Source organism: Myotis nattereri (assembly GCF_964212035.1).
Source record: "Myotis nattereri genome assembly, chromosome: 10".
NCBI classification, from domain to species: domain Eukaryota; kingdom Metazoa; phylum Chordata; class Mammalia; order Chiroptera; family Vespertilionidae; genus Myotis; species Myotis nattereri.
Genome location: NC_138085.1, coordinates 60249748 through 60271629, shown reverse-complemented (window position 1 = coordinate 60271629; position 21882 = coordinate 60249748). Strand labels below are relative to the sequence as shown.

The window sequence follows — 21882 nt, the reverse complement described above, 5'->3', positions numbered from 1 at the left end:
ATTCTTTTCTATACCCCACTGTACAATAACAAATAATTAAAGGATTAAAATGTTTGAAAGAATTTGGGCAAACAATGTAGGGCAGACAAGGAACCTACTAACCTTTTACAGCCCTAAACTAAAACTGCATTTCATAATTTCAACATGTTAACTACAGTTACTGTCACCACCAGAGTTGTTTTGGTTTTTACCCAAAACTGATCCCACACAGGAGATAGAGAAATAAAATACAAATTCCCACCTTTAAGGTTTTACCATGAAAAAGTTTCAGTTGGGAAGATGATTTTCCTTTTACAGTGACTCCTCATTATCCCAAATAATGAGGAATAAAGATGGCCTGGATAGAGAAAATCCACTAAGGGTTCCAAAACCGCATTTTGGAAAACCATTTCATTCTCTAACATCATCAAATGATTTAACAGAGAGGCACAAAAGGAAGAAAGAGAACTGTTCTGTCTTTCCTACTTTCCTGTGTGTGTGCTCATTAACAAAGAGGTGTTAATGAGCATGAAAGTATCTAAAAATGGTCCAAGAAAGGAATATGCAGCAAGGAAATCCAAGCTGCTTAAGCTGTGCTTTCAGGATATGACAAGGCCAAGCTAAACCACCATTCCCCATGTCCCAGAGAACTCAACAGAGCCAACCCTGCATCATCCTGCTCTCACCCTGGAGTGTTTTCTTGGGAGTAACACCAAGCCACTTTCCAGCAAAGTCTATAGGGGTCAGTTGGGGATATGTTGTCATTTGACCGCACTGGCTGCCTCTCTCTCCAGAAATAATGACAGGCATGTGTTTTTAAAATCAGTTCTCTCCATCTCTAAGACAAGGACTGGAGTGCTGTCTTTAGCATTTGAGCTGTTATTAAACCAAAAGTATGTTAGTTTCTTCTGAAATAATATTATAGCTTCCATTACTTCATTTAACCATTTAGCATTCTTTCTTTGAACAGTTTTCATTTTTTAAAGTTAGCTATGTTTGTCCAGCTTCAAAATACATATAAGTATTAAGTTTATAATAGAAGCATTTAGAGGTCTTGACTAAAAAGAAATTCAGTCCCACTCTGGTTGTATTGGACGTTTATTCTATTAAGACTTAAATATTAAATGGCCATTGGCTGGGATATAGAAGAAATAGATGTGTATTTTATCATAAAGTTTACTCATACACATTCACTGTAGAAAGTTTGAAAAAGGAAGAAAATAAAAATCTCTAATCACACCAACAAAAATATAAATATCTTTAATTCTGTATCAATAACTTTATTGCAATTTTAAAATATTAGATCAAGAGTAATTTCTCAGGTCATTAAATCCTCCCTAAGTCTGACTTTTTAATGGTTGTATAATATTTCAACTGATGGATATTCCATAACTCATTTAACTATTCTTCTATTGTAGCTGCTTCCAATATTTTGCTACAACAGCAAACTTGTAAATAAGTTCTGTAAGTAGTTCTTATTACTGCCTTAAGAGCTTCCTCAAGGGAGAGCTACCAGGTCCAAGGGATCCATTTTTTTTTAAAGTGCATCTTAGTAGGTGTTGACTGTTTGCTAAAAATAACCATCTGCACTTCCATTAGCAGTGTATGTGAATGCTCATTTCACTGTATCCTTCTCACTTGCACAGATGTTTATCATTTAATTACAAACTAGGGGCCCAGTGCACGACATTCACGCGCTGCAGGGGGAAGGGGGTTCCTCAGCCCAGCTTGTGCCCTCTCGTAGTCTGGGCCCCTCGGAGGGTGTCCGCCTGTCGGCTTCAGGCCTAAGCCGGCAGTCAGACATCCCCCGAGGGGTCCTTAGCGCTGCCACAGAGGTAGGAAGGCTCCCACCACCACCACTGCACTCACCAGCCGTGAGCCCGGCTTCTGGTTGAGCGGTGCTCCCTGTGGGAGCGCACTGACCACCAGAGGGCAGCTACTGTGTTGAGCGTCTGCCCCCTGGTGGTCAGTATGCATCATAGCGACTGGTCATTCTGCCGTTTAGATATTAGCCTTTTATTATATAGGAGGATTTACTCAATTGTTAGGGCGACATAATATCCCCTTGTTTAATTCAGGTTTCTTTCATAAAGAGAAATATTCATATTTAATCTATGGTAAATGGTATGTAGAGGCTGTTTAAACAAAGGGGTGGGAAAAATAGGCTTATATTTGTTCATGTGGAAAAAGACATGCAGGTTATGATTACTGCAATTTTCCAAACAAAAAACTGTAAATCTACCTTTGCCCACCCCTGTATTTTCTGTAAATGTTTTATATAGACCCACATATAAATTGTGTACAAATCAACAAGGAAACACCAAAGCCTTACTAATAAAATATGTAGTTATCATATGCACATATATACTTGTAGCAAATAGTTTCCCTAGTTCATCATCGGATTTAAATTTTATGTGTTAAATGACCTAGCAAATCTACTCTTAGACATATCCAAAAGAAAAGAAGACATACATCATAGAAACATTCATAGTAGCATTATTCATAATAGGCAAAAGGTGAAAATAACTGATGAATAGACAGACAAAATGTGGTCTATACGTACAGTGGAATACTACTTGCCCATAAAAATGAAGTTTTGATACACACTACAGCAGCCATAAGCCTTAAAAACATTATGCTAACTGAAAAGAAGCCAGTCACAAAAGGCCACATACTGTATAATTCCTTTTATAGGAAATATTCAGAATAGATAAATCTATAGAGACAGAAAGCAGATTAGTAGTTGCCTAGGGGTAGGGAAGGAGGGGTGATGGAAAGTGACTGCTAATGGTTTCTTTTGGGGGTGATAAAAATGTTTAAAATTAGTGGTAATAGTTTCACAACCCTATGAATATACTAAAAATCACTGATTTGTACCGTTTAAGTGGGTGAATTTATGTATGTTTATACATGTAGGAATGTGATTATATCTCAATAAGACTTTTTTTAAAGGCATGTGTTAATATAGGATGGTCTATTAAGATGCCTACAAAAAAAAGCAAATGTCTCTTGCTCTAATTTTTAGGTTTTTAATGCTGCATATATTTTTTAAAGCTATGTTATTAGATAAAAGAATGATCAGGGTAATTGTGTCTTCTTGGAAAACTGTATCTTATTAATCTGAAATATTCCGCTTTAACCTGTTTAATACACTTTGCCTTAAATTCTATTTCATCAGATATTAAATTGCTGTGACTTTCTTTTTTACTCATACAGAATATTTTCCTTCAAATTTCTAATATCAAGTTTGCTTTTTTCTTGCACATATGTAGCTTAGTGTTACATTCTATTTTTAAAAATCTGAGATTCTATAACTAGGGCAATTTAACCCATTCACCTTTACCTATTATTTAAACTTATTTCTGTCGTCATATATTTTATTTACTATACTTTGTTTTCTCTGCCTTTGGTTAGAATGATAACTTTTTATTTCCTACTCTCATGATTTATATTTGTGGTTATGATTCACATATTTCAGATTATGTTTTTCTAACAAATTGTATCTAAATCTTTTCCATTGTTTTATAACTTCTTTTTCTTCTACCCTCCTATGTTGAGCTGATCAAGACTGATATTTAAAGATTAACATAGATTTAAAAATCATGAAAAAAAAATCATGAGACTCCATATACATTTTACTGTGAGTATGTGTACAGTGAAGCTCTCCACTGTCTCCTTCCCTCCCTCATTTCTGTTTCCTCACAACATGCCTTTCCTTCTTTGGGGCCCCACGCCCCCCTTCTGTGGTCAGGAATACTTCCATAAATAATACTTTCAAAAGAGGTCTGTAACAATCAGAGAAGGTGAATCATGACAGGTCCAAAATGCTTTTATTTTCCTCTCACACTGAATTGCTGTTTTGCCTGAATATAGAATTATGGGTTCAAAATAATCTTTCCCCACAACTTCAAAACCACTGCATGTCTATCTTCTATCCCCTGTTTTTACCCATAATATAGGACTGATGTCAACCTGATTCTTTCCTTTGTAAATAAACTATCTCTGCTTTCTGGAAGCTTTTAGTCAGTTCGTCTTTATAACTAACATTCTGAAATTTCATAGGTTGACATTTGAGTGTAGAGCGTTTTATTGATTTCAGAGAGGAAGAGCCAGATAGAAACATCAATGATGAGAGAGAATCATTGGTCGGCTGCCTCCTGCATGCCCCACTTGGGATCGAGCCCACAACCTGGACATATGCCTTGACCAGGAATCGAACTGTGACCTCCTGGTTCCTAGGTAAATGCTCAATCACAGTACTCATTAGGCCTTTTCAAAACACTTCTCCATCTTCAATTTGGAGAAATTGTCTCTTTATTATTTCTGTGATTATAATCCCCTTAATTCTCATTTTTTACTTAATCTTCTATTAGATGAATGTTAAAGCTTTAGAATGTCCTCTATATCATGACTTTTTTGTTCATGCTTTCCACCTTTTTCAGTGTAAGACTACATTCTAAAGAATCTTTGCTCAGTCTTCCCATTCATTACTTTACTTTTAGCTATGTCTATTCTATTTATCCTGTTTATTGGGTTTTTTAAAATCTTGACACTCATGTTTTTAAATTCTAGGATTGGTTCATTTTATTCTGTCCCATGTTTGCTTTATAAATGCAATAACCTCTCTTGTCTCACTGTGAATATTAATTTTACTTATTTCAAAGTCTGTTGCCTGTTCATTGCTTCATTGGGTGCTATTTTTCCTTATTAAGTTTGGTGCCTCATTTTTTCTATTATGCGTTTTCCTCAAATGTTCAGAGATCCTATTTGGCTGTCTGTACAAGCTGTTTCTGTTTACCATCATCTGCCTCAAGTGATAATGTGAGAAATGTGGGGTATGATGCCAGGTGTCAGTGGTCAGGAGTTTGTCTCGCCAGGAGGGGGCTTCCTGGCAATCAAAGGCTACTTACTTGGGGATCCCCAGCCGCTCTGGCCCCTGTGGTATACTCAGTGCATTAGCTTAGATCCGAGGTTGGCAAACTGCGGCTCGCGAGCCACAAGCGGCTCTTTGGCCCCTTAAGTGTGGCTCTTCCTAAGCCTTAGGAGTACCCTAATTAAGTTAATAACAATGTACCTACCTATATAGTTTAAGTTTAAAAAATTTGGCTCTCAAAAGACATTTCAATCGTTGTACTGTTGGTATTTGGCTCTGTTGACTAATGAGTTTGCCAACCACTGGAGATCTACAGTAAACTGAGCGAGGGGTTACTATGGGCCTACCCACTCTGTAGGTACCTTCTTACCTAACACGACAGGCCCCTGTCCAGAACGTGATTCTGGTTTGAGAACACTACTGATCTATATATTTTAAGGAGTGGTCCACCAGGTTTTATTTTTTCCATGGATGTGAATCCTCGTGCTTAATAACTTTCAGGAATTCCTAAAATTTCCATCCATTGGTGGGACCCTTTCTTGTTTTCCCTGGCTATCATCAATTTATTCATATAAGTTTGTGTTTTTATAGGTACAGATATATATGCACATCTTCTCTTACGGAATTTGGAGCTGTGGATATGGCAATGGTGACAGTGGTGCAGTTAAAGAACATCATGAGCTCAGCCTACCATCTTGATCCCTTGCCAGGTGTCATTATTTGCTAGTCTGTACTCCATGTTAATATGGCTATTTCTCTAAATCTCACACTTGCATATCCAACTCCATTTGACATCATTGCTTGAATTTCTTACAGACATCTCAAATTTAACATGTCCAAATCAGAACTACTGACCTTATAGCTACCAAACCTGCTCTACTCAGGCATCATCCACATACCAGGGCCCTTGGAGCAAATTCTTAGCAACTTCTTTCCCTCACTTATTACCAAGCAATGCCTACAAAACAGATTTAACTTCTTTCCAATTCTACTACCGTTAACTTTGTCCAAGCCACCATCACTCTCACCTGGGCTATGTAAATAGCCTCTAAACTGGTCGTATTGCTTCTCCTCTTCCCCTCTAAATCATTCTCCTCAGAGTAACCAGAATCAATGTTTAAAAAACAAATCAGATCATGGCATTCCCCTGCTTAATACTCTTCCATTACTTCTCACTACTTCCTATTGGAATAAGGCCCAAACATTTTCAGATTAAATGCTGTCTCTGAATCCAAGGCTGGAGGCTAGGCCTCTGCGATTTGCTTGAAGACCTCCTTGATGCCAATAGTGAATTAGCCTGCTTGGCTTCTGTAAGTGTGACTTCCCCTTTTCTTTGTCCCACTGCCTGCTGAGGCACCCCTAACTTTATTTTGAACAACTATAATTCCTCTCAACTACAATGCCTATATCATAAAAGTGCTTCAGCTCTTTAGATACTAGGTATTTGTCTCTGTAGCTACAAGTCAGAGCCTTCGGTAACTATGCTTCCCAAATGAGTAAATCCAGATAAAGGTTTGGATGCCTCTGCATCTAACTTGCTATCCATGTATGACAGGTCACTGCAGGCTTTGCCAGTGTGGTCATGGGCAAAATCCTAACTAGGACACAGCTTCTTTTTCTGTCAAGTTAGGGGTAGGGTCAGATATTTCTAATGTTTCTTCCATTTCTAGTGGTCACAGAGTCCATGATGTAATATAATATTTCCTTAAGAAAGTTCAGTACTGCTGGGCCAGTATGGCTCAGTGGTTGATCACTGACCTATGAACCAGGAGGTCACGGTTTGATTCCTGGTCAGGGCACATGCCTGTGATGTGGGCTTGATCACCAATAAGGTGTGTGCAGAAGGTAGCCGATCGATGATTCTCTCTCATCATTGATGTCTCTCTCTCTCCCTCCCTCTCTCTGAAATTAATAAAAACATTTTTAAGTGCAGTGCCTATCATTCAAATTCCATGAAAATCATACAGAAGGTAACATTCTATTTTATACTTAAGAAGGCCTTTCATCAAAGGAAAAATAATTAAACTCAAGGTTTACAGAGACAACTATGGATTCAATCTGCCAAAATTTAGTGCTGTCTTCAAGTACCCAATGTTCATAACTTCAGGAACTGAAAATACAATAACAACAAGCACTATTACTACTACACAGTAACAACTGAAAGCTTTTAGCTCATACTGGGCAATGACCAAAAATTAACTATAATAATCAAATAGAAATGGAAAACAGAGGGGAAAAAGTCACAATAGGTACACCAAAGGCTTCTTCCTGAAGGATCAATAAAGATGAATAGTTCGTACTGGTTTAGACAAACAGCCAACATACCCCCATGTTCCATAACTCCTCCAATTCTACAGTAATGTTAAAAGCAGAGGCTATCCAGATGAAGCTACTGGTCAGAGCTAATGCTTGGGCAGCCTTTAAATCTGACTACAGTCAATTCTCAGTTTGAATTAGAACCATAAACACCAGAAAAATTTCTTCCCTATTAACTTAAAACTCCTATCTATCTTCCCACAAACTTCTAACCTTTGAAAATCGGAATCTATTCCACTGACACTTAGTGGCTATGCCCAGTTTGAGTACTGCCCTTTGTATTGATGGATTTCATAAATTAAATGATCCATGCTGCTTTACCTGATACATTCCAACTCCAATGTGTTTTGGCTCGATTTTCACCAGCTCAGCTAATGGATCCTGAACACGCCTTGCTATGGAAACTGAAAAAAACCCACAAAGAATCAGAACACAAGTATGTCAATGTAAAAAGAGTATCCAGATAACACTTACGCTAGTTCCCCATTATGCAAGTACTTAATTCCATCCGCTCCCAAACAGACCAACAATTTCACACACAAAAAAATGAATGTAAAATTTCAGGATTTATTACACTACCCTAGGTATTTCTGAGAACAAATAAAAGGGTTATACATTTAAAAAAAATAAATACAACACGTAGTTGCTACACTTACACAATTACCTGTTCATTCTTTAAAGATAAATACAAAAGAATAGAGCACCTCACACTTTAAAGAACAAGTAGATATTTGTTTTCCTTTTAAACAATCCTGCATTGCCCTGACGGGTTTGGCTCAGTGGATACAGCGTCAGTCTGCGGACTGAAGGGTCCCAGGTTCGATTCCAGTCAAGGGCATGTACCTTGGTTGAAGGCACATCCCCATAGGGGGTGTGCAGGAGGCAGCTGATTGATGTTTCTCTCCCATCGATGTTTCTAACTCTCTATCCCTCTCCCTTCCTCTCTGTAAAAGAAAATCAATAAAATATGTATATATATTTTAAAAATCCTGTATTATTATAAACACGGTATACATTTGTATGGCAAATATAGGCAGTCCTCGGATTACGTCGGGCTCGACGTACATCATTTCATGGTTATGTCGCCATCTTCCATTTATTTATAAAAAAAAAAGTTGTCATTTCGACGTATGTACATATGTGCTTTATGTTTTTTATTATTTATTTACCACAAGTAAAGGTCAGGAATTGTTATCTTTCTTTTAAATGTTTTTTTTTACTGTTTCACTTCATTACTGCTGTGTATGTGCTCCATGTGAGTGCCGTAGGTGCTTATGTAGGTGGGTTCCGACTTACGGCAAAAATCGCGTTACGTCGCACCGTAGGAACGGATCTCCGACGTAACCCAAGGACCTACTACTATATGCTTATTAGGACTAGATCCTGATAATGATGAGTAAATGATGAGATCATATCTTGCAACCAGAGACCAAGTCAGTTGGCTAGTGAGTACACTTGTATTGCCTTGAACCTGACTGCTAGATTACTCTGTCACATACATTCCTAACCACATCTCTTTCTCAACCATCACAATTCAAGTTCAAGAGATCTGGAGTTAGCTTCAAACATTCCTTTGCTTGTGTCATTTTACTTGGGCATCATTTATTGCCTTTTTTTTTTTTAACCAAATGTTAACAAAATTTTATATCAAATTTAGCTTTTAAGATATATTTTGCTAGAGAAAAGAAATTTAATGTGAATCTTAAGGATACTTCTAAAGGCATATCTTTTTTTTCCAAGTAGCATTGTTACATTGAGCCTTACATATGAAAAGCTTTTATGTTTAAGCACGTGAAAACTAGTCAGTGTCACATACTCATATAGAAGGTTAGGTGAACTAAATTCTTAAGTGAAAACATTAAGGCCATCAAAGGAAATCCCTTGCTTGTTTTCATGTTAAACTGTTCAAAGTCTGGCAACAGAAGTCACCTCTTACAAGTGATTACCAGATTCTCCTGTGACTGATTTGTACATCTCATCAGAGATAAGAGCTACTGTGAACATTAAGTTCACTGCATTTGTGTACAAGTATTTGCTGAGTATCTGTTTTCAATTTTTTTGAGTATATACCTAGTAATGGAATTGCTGGGTTATATGGTATTCCATATGTTTAACTTGGTCTAATTGCTTTTTGAATAGACTTTTAATCAATCCTCTCATTTTACACCCACTCTGCCCTCCCAAAATACTTCTAAAGGTGCTTGTTACATTTCCTGAACCTATGGCGTTTCCATGATCTATTTCAGATTAGTTCTGTTTTCCACAATGCTGTCTTAGTATTCCACTTTCTCAAGTTGGCTAGATCACTTATTACTCAGCCATCTGCTTTCCAGCTTCAAAACAAATGTTGCTGTTATCTCCTCTCCCATTCTCTTTGTCCTGCTGAATTTACGTCTTCATTCTATCAAGTTACTGTCATTTTAATGAGATTTTAGAAGCGAGTAAAGAAATAACAGGAATACTCAATCTCCCATTTTCAATCAGAAATACATAATAAACATTTTAATATCATCTATCTACAATTCTATCCATCTGATTTAAATGCCTCTCAAGTTCATTATATTTATTATGGGGGAATATAAAAACCTACTAGTATAAAGATAACCTCTGTTTTCAATAAGCTGATAAACTGGTCAAGAAGATGTAGTAATATGAAGGTCGTTTGCTTACATATGTTTAACACTTGTATGAATGTTGAAGTTCTGTAATATTCTGATACAGCAAAGTTATGGAGAGTTGAAAGGTAAAACCCATAGCCACAGGTAGGTCAGGTCAAACGAAGTATGAAGTCATCCCTGGCATTAATCACTACAGAAGAGACAGGAACTGAAAAGTGTGTGGGCTCTAGAAATCCCAGAGTGAAGACTCTCAGCTTCTTTCAGTATTTGCCTGGAGGACCAGACTCTGAAGACTAAAAATGTGTAAGTTCTGAGTTGCTATGGATCAAACACAGTCATTGCCATATGGACAGAAGCTGAGACAGAGAAGGAAGGCATATCTGCAGTGAATTACAAACTGAAGGCACAGCTAGATTTTGAAATCAGAGTAATTAGGATCAGATACCAATTCCATTTTTATTACTTCCTTTTTTCACAGAGTCGTGCTGGACTGTAGCAATCTTGTCTCACCTATGATACTAGGATAGTTATGTACCATGTGGGCCAGTGGTGAAAAGGAAACAGCACCCTTAGCAGAGGGAGGTCTGAGGGACTCCCAACTCCTAGACAATATTTTTTTCCAATACCCTATAGTAATATTACCTTTCAGTGCCAACTTGGGGAGTTCTGAATCTTATATTTTTATAAAGAAAAGTATCCTTTTATTATAGAAGTCTACAAATATTATGTGCCCTTTCAGCCTTGGTTTCCTCATCTATAAAGTAGGAATAATAAACCCCTCGTAGGGCAACTGTGAGAATTAAGTAATACTAGTAATGCATTTAACACAATGTTTCACATATATTAAGTGTTCTAAAAAGGTATGTATTAGCAGCTCCCACTATGATTACTGTTATCTAATCCCCTTTATTATTGCTATTACTGTTATTGTTGTTGTTATTATTATTGTTATTATTATTACAAGGAAATTTCCAAAACAATATGTGGCAAGAAAGCAGAAACCATGCTGAGCTAGTGTGATAAGGAAAAGCTTCCTAGAAGAGGCAAGGCTTTGAGCTGGGATCTGAGTTTGAGAAGGTGATCACTTTAGACGGGGACCATGCCCTGGAATGAATAATTGAAGGGAAACTACCAGCTCTTCTGGATGTAAGAAAGAAGTTTATAGCTTTAAATTAATGCAAAAAATGTCAAGAGCATATCTCCAGGTGTAGATTTCAAGAACAGCCAATGAAATTTGAAGATAATATTTAAAGGGAAAAATTCAATAGCCCTGACCAGTGTGGCTCAGTTGGTTGAGCGTTGTCCCATGCACAGAAAAGTTGCTAGTTAAATGCCCGGTCAGAGTACGTGAGGGAGGCAACCAATCAATGTCTCTCTCTCACACATCGATGTTTTTCTCTCTCCCTCTCCCTTCCTCTCTCTAAAATCAATAAAAAATCCATTTCTAATAAAGTATCTTAATTTCTTCACACACAAGATTTTAACTATTCCACATCACAGAAATCAAAGCAAGATAAAAGAAACTGGTTATCTGACAAATATTCAGCAATAAATTGAAAGTCTGTGCATGTTCATACATTTGATTGTAAATATTTTTATATTAATATATTACTTTTTTGCCAACAAAAAGCCATAAGTAATATTTTTTCTAATAAGAAAGCTTAGAGTATTTTATTACTTTTATGAACACTAGCATTTAATTTTACTAGAGATGTTCTGAGCTGATTTTTCACTATATTCTAGAATACTATGCAGAGTTCTTTAGAAAAAGTATTTTTCCTCCTTTTCTATAATTATAATTATTATTGGAACCACTTTCTAACATGCCTGCCTATTCTTATGCATACATATTCTAAATGTTCTTGGATATTTAAATAATTTGCTCTCTACAAATACAAGTCCAAAATGTCAAAATCACATGCTTTGGTGATGGTGCACAGCTTCTTACCTGCACTTCTCAAATTAGGGTCCAGTCCTGGCATCTCTTTGTTAGCTTCAGGGCTCACACTGTAGATTGATGCTCCTGCTTCACTGACAATACTAAGAAAGAAAGGGGGAATATCATTTTCCAAACGTTTTGTCTGGTCAAAGAAAATAAATGAGACTAGGAAAGAAAAATAGTTGTAGGGCAATGTCCTCTCTTTATATGTCAATGATACCTATAATGCTTAATTTTTCATTAACATAAAGTGATTAAGCAATGTTTGTTTTCTTCACATAGGAAATACACAGATTTTAATCCATAATGTAGTCATTCAGTCGATTTCTGTCAGTAGTAATGAGATAGGTTATAGATGAACACAATAGATACTCCACCATGATGCAACTACAAAATTTTCAGAATATACTTAGCTTCTCTTGTATTTATAATCCACTGTTGACTGACATTTACAACTGCCATCTGAATCATTCTAGAGCATGTTGGGAAGCACATGAACATGTGTGGATATGTGCATATGTGAATAAACACAAAAACCACTGCCATAAACACTGCCATTGTCATTACCTGATTATCATTAACCACTACAATGTAAAAAGCAAATGATCAAACAGGCATTACCGCACTTCTTTTCAGTAAATCATCTTTTTGGAAAACTTGAAACATTTCACTTCATGCAGATGTTAAACTATTTCATTCCATCATTTATTTAATCAAAGCATCACACGTATTATCTTCTTTCTTTTCCTTTTTGGCTCCAAAAAATACTTTTCAAACCACAATGGCAACACTGTCTTACAGATGACATTTGATTGGTTGACTCTTGTACAGTTTATCAAACATTTTAAACATCAGAGTTCCTCCTGACAACATTTTATGCAGAGAAACCTCATCTACCTAAAGTATTCACAATACCTATAGCTCTCTACCATGAGACAGACCATGGAGGTTTGAAGACTCAAAAGCAGAAATACTTTAGTGCTTAAGATTATTAGGAACCCCCTCTTTCTCTGCTCATACAACATTTACACACACACACACACACACACACACACACACACACATACACACACACATTTCAAAGAGGAAGGATAGAGGGAGAGAGAGATAGAAACATCAATGATGAGAGAGAATCATCGATTGGCTGCCTCCCTCACATCCACCACTGGGGACCAAGCCTGCAACTTGGGCACTTACCCGCAACCCGGGACCCTTCAGTCCACAAGCCAACACTCAATCCATTGAGCCAAACCGGTCAGGGCTAAAGAACTCTTGACTGAACTTTGACAACTACAAGCCACTGAGATGCAAGATTATTGTGGGGAAGATTTATTAATTAATTAAATATTTGCAACTAAGATCAACTATCCTAAATAATAGGAAAAAGGAACATCAGCAATTGAAAAGCAAGGCGGCTCACCCTGTTCCTCATCAACACCAACATCATCATATGCTGAGAGGTAACCGAGCATGCAATATACACAAAGCACAAAATCAAGCACTTTACAGACATTGTCTCATTTGATTCTTCAAGGGGATTTTTTTCCCCCACAGATAAGTAATGTGTCAAACATCATACAGCTGGTAAGCAACTGCGCTGGATTTGAAGCCTAACCTGCTTGATTCCCCAAGTCTGAGCTCATAACCAGCACAAGTAACTTTTTCTTTTTTAGTTTAAATTCTTTATTGTTTAATGTATTACATAAGTCTCCTTTTCCCTCCCATTCACCTCTCGCCAGCTATACCCAACCCCCAGCACATGCCCTCATCCCCCTCCCTGGTCTGTGTCCATGGGTTATGCTCATATGCATGCATACAAGTCCGCTGGTTGATCTCTTACCCGCTCACCCCACGCCTTCCCTCATAGGTTGGACAGTCTGTTCTATGCTTCTATGACGCTAGTTCTATTTTTGTTCATCAGTTTATGTCGTTCATTATATTCCACAAATGAGTGAGATCATGTGATGTTTATCTTTCTCTGACTGGCTTATTTTGTTTAGCATAAAGTAACTTCTGATTAGCTTCACAACTCACATTAAAATGAAAACCTACATTTTTGTGCTAAACACATTCTTAACAGATCCAGAACTCATTTCTCTCTTTTGTCGACTTCACTTCTGATCAAAAGATAGTCAGTTTTGTTTTTTATATATCTAAAGAACCTAAAGCATAAAGAAATCTGAATATGTTCTACAATTTTTGAGACTGACTTTAAAATTAAAAGTGATTTTTCTCCAATATAAGATTTAGATTGTGCTTATCTACTACTATATAATGATGGAGGAAATATAATGTCAAGTAAAGCTTGAAGTAAAGAAAATTCTTAGTGTGGCATAATATGATACTAAAACCAACATGCCAGCAGTGGTTTTTCAGTTTCATTATAGCAGCATTTTCTAACCTGGGGCCCTTGTACTTCTGGACAGAGAGGTCAAATTAATCAAAACTGTATGCAAAATGTTTGTGCTTATGCATTTGTTTTCTAGAAAAGGGGGTTGTAGTTTTCATTGATTAATTAAAGAAATCCATCCCAAAAAGTTTAAGAACCACCATAGGATAAGAATATTCAATCACTAGCCATGGAAAATTTGGTGTCAAACACAAATTAACAGTCAGTCTAACAAAGTTTTTCTTAAAAAAAAAAAAAAAAGAGTATTCATCAAGTGCAAGTTGAACCTACTAAGAGAAAAAAATACTTTTTAAAAAATTTCACTGCGAATTTATTTTCTATCCTTGCCAGAAGCCTCCAAAATTACCACTATTAAAGCAAAGGGAACTTAAATGGAAAATAAAAATTCCAATTAACTGTGGCCTTTAGCAGTTGGGTACCTGAGAATTTGCTGGGTGATTCACTGTCTCTTGGAAGTTATAATTCTCAGTAGACTAAGGGAAACTGTTGCGAAGAAAAACACTCAGATAATAAATATTCCTCCAAATACCATACTGCCAGCTCTCTTAAACAGAGGAATACAAAACAGATGTGACACACTGCACCCAAAGATTTTAGATTAACATTAATATTAAATCAATACAAAATGCAGTAAATTTCATATGCTTTAGTTATTAGATAGCATGGATCCAATAAACAGTTTAGAATGCTAAGCACAGATCAGAATGCTTCAATAATCTAAATGAACAGAAAAACCTCAACACTGATTACTTCAGCATAAAACATATAACAATCTAAGAAGTATATGTGGCAAGAATTAAATGAAACAAATCAAGCTGGGAGTGGCGATGATTTCTTCCAGGAGAAGCTGCTAAGAACAAAAGTTATAATGTCTCCTCCCTTCCTTTTTTCATTCCTATTTAGAGTTCAAAGACAGACACGCAGTAGAAAGTATACTAGATTTCAGAAGCCACTTTCTGTTTATTGGGAAACTTTTTGAAAATTATTCCAATTACCTCTAATTTCTGAGGAAAGCAAAAATAAACTTTGCAAAAAAAAATATCAGATATCTGATTATTTAATAAGGTTTATATTTCACAAAACAAATTTCTCTCAGTTGTAAACAAATCAGGTTCATAATCTCAGCAATTTGACTATTTTGTCTATTTTGCCATAAAGCAGACAGGACTGAGCGGGATTTATTCTATGGAGGGAATTTGCCCAATACAGTTGCAACTGAACTAAGGTTTTGAGATTATTACAGTACACCAAAGCCCCTTCAAATTATTGGTTCAGACAAACATCTAAATAGATACATATGATATCGCAAACTTTAAATATATGAAGGTGTATTTCAGAAGCTACCATTGGACTTCATTTTACCAGACCTATATATTAATGTGCTAGCTCTCTTGAATTGGTACTTTTAAAAACATTTAATCTAATTCAGCACTATTCAAGGGTCTTTCTAGATTTTTATATTAAAAATAAATACAAACCCCATACTCATACAAAAAAAGCAAGTAAAAGGTCCACAATATAGATGCATTTACTTTTAAATTAAAATTTTTTTACAAAAACTATAAGTTAAAAATACTAATTTTTGTTATCTTAAATAAAATGCAATGTTACACAAATGTGTTCATTACCAATATATTTATTTTTTAAAGACGCATACGTCGAAACTACAAAATCAGTATCGCCACAGCGTCTAAGCCTCTTCTACCAAGGCAGATTCTATGCTGACGTATCTTTTAAAACCAGGCTTGCAAGTACTTTTCTTACAGTAACTATTCATTCTGACAGTAAGAGAATGGCAATTTCTTTTACCAAATTGAGATGGGGAATTCTTTTCATGAGACAGGAAAAGTAGCTGTTCGGTCTTTTTAAGTTATTGGGCTAATAGTTTTCACATTCATTTACAAGGTTCCATGAAGCCTCTGTATGAGTCTCCTCCAGGCCCTCTCCCTACTCCCGAAATAGGAAAAGAGCTTTTGTTGTTGTTTTTTCTTATTTTAGAAAAAATTACACATAGGAGAATTTAATTCAAAAGTAAACCACTTAAATGAAAACACAGCTATTTAGTAAGATATAAAAAAAAATCAGCCCAGATATATTGCTTAAACTAATAAAAAACTGATGTTTTTAATTCTTCACAAAATATACTAAAATTCCTTAAGCTTTATCAATATCTAGCAGCTCTTTTTCTTCCTTCTTTCCACAAAAAATATATATACTAAATAATTACTAAATGCATAGATCATTTCACTGAAGTTTTAAAAATTACTTATCTAAAAAACCATCCTTCCAAGTTTTCACCCTGAGAAACATTCATATGAAGAGAGGGTTAAATGACCTACATTTCTCAATAAGTAACAGAAAGTGTTAAAAAAGTTAACACAGATCTAAATCCTTTGCTCTGCATATGAGATAATCTATTCTGAAGTATGAAAGAATAGCTGACTGTATCTTAGGAACAAGAGACAAGGCCAAAAACTAAACCACATAAATAAAAGGGTCTAAGGTTTAATGTTTAGTAAGGCTTATTTCTAAGAAAATAGCAAAGCAATTTTAAAGTCCTTTATTTAGTGACAAATTATCACTTCAAGGAATCTCAAATAAGCATTACTTAGTCACTTTAAAAACTAAGGTAATCTGTGGATGAAGAGGATTCAGGTAAACAAACAAAACTCTATACAGTTAAAGATGTTTAAACTGTAGAACTCTTTTGAATGGTAATTTGAAAATATGGACCAAAAGTCACAAAAATATGAATTCTTTATGAATGAGCTGTTATATTTTTAAGAATCTATATGAGAGAAATTTTAAAGTAACAAAACATTTAAAGCACTATTCATCGTAGCACAGCTCTGACTGAAAGAAACTAAAAAACAAAATGCCTATCTTTTAAGGTTCATTAAATGGAAAGCAATATTGTCATTAAAAATTATTGTTACAAAACATTAAGAGAAAAAAAACTAGTTTCAAAACTGTAAGTCCAACTTTGGTACTTTAAAAATATAGATATATATAAAAGAAAAAATAGAAAGTTATGTAATATAATGTAAATAGAACTTAAGTCAGTCCTTTAACTGCATTTTTTGTTTATTTAAATTCTTTTTCAATAACCATGTAATTGTAATTACATGCTTCCTTAGGTTAACATAAATTGTAATTTATTTATAAACAGGAAAAGTTTAAAATTTAAGTTTAAAATGACAATTGTTAATGGGCCAGGAAATATCATATCACATATGGCCAACATTTTTTTGTTTTAAAGTTATTAAAGTTATTTTGAACTTAAATGTGGGTAAATATAACAATTATTGTTAATAATTTTCAAACACGGCTTCTCAGAGATCTCAAAGAGTAACATTTTATGATATTGTTATAACATAAAAGAAAGGTGATTAAGGAGGAAAGTCAAGAGAAGTTCTCAATTTGTACACACAGGTCAGATAAGCAGCAAATACATGTTGAAAAATCTTACAAGAAAGTACATATCATGCCTCCTAAAGTTTCACTTAGTCCCTGGCCTCTGAATCCTTCCCCCAAGTTACCCTTCATGACTATCAAGGCATAATCAGTTCACTATTCATAACAAAAAAGATGTGAGGTGCTATAGTAGTGTCCCAGAAAAGCAGCATGCGTAGAAAACTTTAAAGGCAAAATATGGTGAAACAGAAAGAGAGAGGAAATACAACTCATCAGGATTTCCATGGCACCGAAGGAGTTTATCTTGAGATATGTAACACCAGCACCATCTGGTGGAAGACCAGTTAGAAGCAATTCTCCAATTACCACAGTTTAAACAAAAAATTCTAGGCTTTTAAAAGATGAGCATTTTCCAAAGAGAACAAGTCTAGCAATACTACAATAATTACACGCAGGATCTATAACAAGCCTGGAAGAAGTTAGCATGTCTACCAAACTCAGAGTGAGTGTATACCCATATGGATGGACATCCTAGCACATCTTAAAACACAAGGCAATATTTCAACAGTACAGAATTCCCTTGTCTTCTTTTTCCTTCAGCGCCTCATACCTCATCAGATGAAAATAATATTTTCTAGCCACAAAGAAAACGAAAAAAGACAAACACAAATTCACAACTACCGAACAGCACTTTAAATTTGGAGTTCAGGTTCCTCAAAGCACCTGCAACCTACCTACTGATCCTCCTGTGCCATAAACACAATAGTATCCGATGAAAGAATCTGATTCTGCTAATTAGCATCACAGGTATAATTATGTTCAATGATGCTGAGCTGCTTTAATGTACCCACCATGTATCAAAACATCACACTTTTAATGCTGTCAATGATAGAGACAACAAATCACTGGTACCTTCCAATGCCATCGTAGGGGAAAGCAAATCAAACTGAAGGACAAAGAAGACAGCTTACTCATATCTATTTGTAGGTTGAGTCCCTCCAATGGGGTAGAAGCAATTTCCGACAATGAATGGAACCAGCAGAAATTGTCAGTCTCTACAGTCTCTACCACTCTCCATAGTTAGCATTCCTTTTTTTTCCCCCCTCACCTTCACCTTCTTCTGCTTTCTTTAATTTCTTTTTCCACAACGAAGTTGTTTTAAGTATTACACAATACCACCAAGGGAACTCAAGGAAAACTCACTGGAGCAACCACAAGGCCTGGTGCCTACGTGGTGTTAGACCAGGGGTGGGCAAACTTTTTGACTCAAGGGCCACAATGGGTTCTTAAACTGGACCGGAGGGCCGGAACAAAAGCATGGATGGAGTGTTTGTGTGAACTAATATAAATTCAAAGTAAACATCATTACATAAAAGGGTACGGTCTCTCTTTTTTTTTAGTTTTATTCATTTCAAACGGGCCGAATCCGGCCCGCGGGCCGTAGTTTGCCCACGGCTGTGTTAGACTAAGCAAAAGGACAAGGCCCAACTGACTCTAGGACAAGAAAAGCAGGCTTAAGGGAGAAACACTCACTAACTGGGCAAGAAGGTGGTGTTTGCAACTATACTCTAAACATGACACGCTCACTACTAACAAGACACAAAAACTAAGAGCGAGGAACAAATACTAATCTAATTTTGTAATTAAAACTGTCCTTTGGTCAACATTTTGAAACGTATTGATTTAAAGAACATGATGTCAACCCACCTGCCATACTCTCTCCCCCACACACATCAAAAACTATGTTTCTCCTTATTCTTTTTTTTTAATATAGCAATTCATCATATAGACTTTTAAAAATTTTATTTTATCGCCCTAACTGGTTTGGCTCAGTGGATAGAGCATCAGCCTGTGGACTCAAGGGTCCCAGGTCCGATTCCAGTCAAGGGCATGTACCTTGGTTGCGGGCACATCCCCAGTAGGGAGTATGCAGGAGGCGCTGATCGATGTTTCTCTCTCATCAATGTTTCTAATTCTCTATCCCTCTCCCTTCCTCTCTGTAAAAAAATCAATAAAATATATATATTTTTTTAAATTTATTTTTTTAATCCTCACTGATTTTAGAGAGAGTGGGAGGGAAAGAGAGAAACATTGATCTGAGAGACACACATCGATTGGCTGTCTCCTGCACGCACCCCGACCAGGAACCAGGCTGGGGAGGAGGTATATGCCCTTGACCGGAATCAAACCCAGGACCATTCAGTCTGCAGGCCAACGCCCTATCCACTGAGGCTAGGGCTGTTTCTCCTGATTCTTGAGGTGAATTCCAAAACTGTCAAATTTTTATGTGCTCAATTTGTATTTACTCATATAACAACAGACTGTGCTTATTTCTTCTTTTTTTATTTTAATTGAAACTTTTTTAAATTAAAAAGCAATCTATGGTGGGTACTCATGTCCTAAGGTGGGTATCTTCACTGACAAAGATCAACTTAACTGAGCCTATTGTCTTTTTGCATCTATGATCCATTTATTCTTTTTCAAGTGCAATTTTATTCAAATATAAATCAAGAGTTGTACATAGAGAATTGTAAACTTTTCTTACGAAGGAAAAAGTTTGCTTCATTTCCTCTTTTCTACCAACCTTTGATTTATTTTATTTTATTTTTTTAGCTTAAATACATCTATGGGGTTTATCCACTAATAAATAGTGCTGATAATAACCTCAGGGGGCTCTATTTCCCCATCCCTACCCAACTCTACTTTTCTCTGTGGTGAACTTATACCTCTGCAGAAGTCGTCAACCTACAGTGAAGGGAGACACTACACTTTATCTAATACATTCACCAACCAGCCGCCTTCTGTTTGGATCTCTAGCCCTTTTCTGGAGCAGCTTAACCTTCAGAATCTCTTTGGGCCATCCAGGTCATGCTGGAGTAGGGAAGGGGTGTGGGGGGGAGGACAGCCCTGAAAGTACATGCCATGCATTGGAAGACCGTTCTAATCAACCCCCTTTCTAATGGTGATTTTGAAAGTGCACTGAACAGATGGAGGAGAGGCTGAGTTGTTCAGTTCAGCTGGCTGCTTCACTTACTTCGTTATCTACAGTCGGATCTTTACTTTTTGGGATCACTACACATTTCTGACTCTGCTATATTACACTGTGTAAATATTTAGAAGAAATAATTCCTTCCAAGGATCTGAACTTCCACTGTCGTTATGGCAAATGAACCTGTTTATGCTATGTTCGTCAAGTACCAGAAAGCCTACAAAAACCCAGGAATTTACTAACATATGTGGTACACAAACATCACAATCGTGAAGCTTCTCGTGGGGACATAGCAAGGACATGAAAGGCCAGTTTATTTTCACTCCCACTGCCCTGTCATTTCCTTTAACTCTACAACAACGTCCCTTAATTCAAACCTTCCCTACAGCCACAGCAACAGGGTCAACTGAATGTACATAAACTGTACCCCAAACTACCCACGTCTCTATTTAACTTTCCTTGCCTCAGAGCAGTGGTCCTCCATCTTGACCCTGCGTCACAATCTGCTGGAGGCTGTTGAAACACAGATTGCTGGGCCCACCCCCATAGTTTCTGGTTCAGTGGGACAAGAGAATTTTCATTTCTAACAACTTCTCTTGCTGATGCTGCTGGTCCTAGGACCACCGGTTTAAGGTTTTGTTGAGACACGACTTACATTTTATAAAAGTCACTCATCTTAAGTGTACAATTCAATGATTTTTAGTAAGTGGTGTACAACCATCCCCCAAGTCCAATTTCAGAACATTTCTGTCCCCAAAAGATCCTTTTATGCCCATTTGTAGCCCTCATTCCACTGCCAGCCCCAGGAATCCACTAATGTACTTTCTGTCTCTGTATAGTTACCTTTTACCTTGCATTTCATATACATGCAATCATAAAGTATGTGGTCTTTTCTGTCCTGCTTATTCACTTAGCATAATGTTTTTAAGATTCATAAGCATTGTTAGAATCAACACTTCATTTTTATTGCCGAATCTTATTTCACTGTTCTAGACATACCACATTTTGCTTAGCCATTCTGAGGGACTTTGGGGCTGGTTCCAATTTTCTAGTATTATGAGTAATGCTGCTAAAAATATTAATTTATAAGTCTTTATCTGGACATATGTTCCATTTCTCTTGGACAGATTCCCAGGAGTGGAAATGCATCATTGTAAATTTATGTTTAATTTTTTAAGAAACTGTGTAGGGACAATGAATGAGGGTTCCAGTTTGTTCATTTTCATGATAATACTTGTCGCTGACTGTCTTTTTGACAATGGCCATTTTCGTACTTATGAAATGGTATTTACTTGTTGCTTAATTTACATTTCTTTAATCACTGATGATGTTGAGCATAACCAC

At 36.3% G+C, this 21882-nt stretch overlaps 1 protein-coding gene across 1 annotated transcript in view; it reads right to left on the bottom strand.

Annotated features, from left to right (window-relative positions):
* SRBD1 (S1 RNA binding domain 1) overlaps positions 1-21882 on the bottom strand; it is a 156148-nt gene that overhangs the window by 68502 nt on the left and 65764 nt on the right. Inside the window, exons 15-16 of the mRNA XM_081100554.1 lie at positions 11735-11826; positions 7490-7572 (exon numbers count right to left, since the gene is read on the bottom strand). Coding sequence (XP_080956680.1) covers positions 7490-7572; positions 11735-11826 — 175 coding nt within the window. The remainder of the gene's footprint in view (positions 1-7489; positions 7573-11734; positions 11827-21882) is intronic.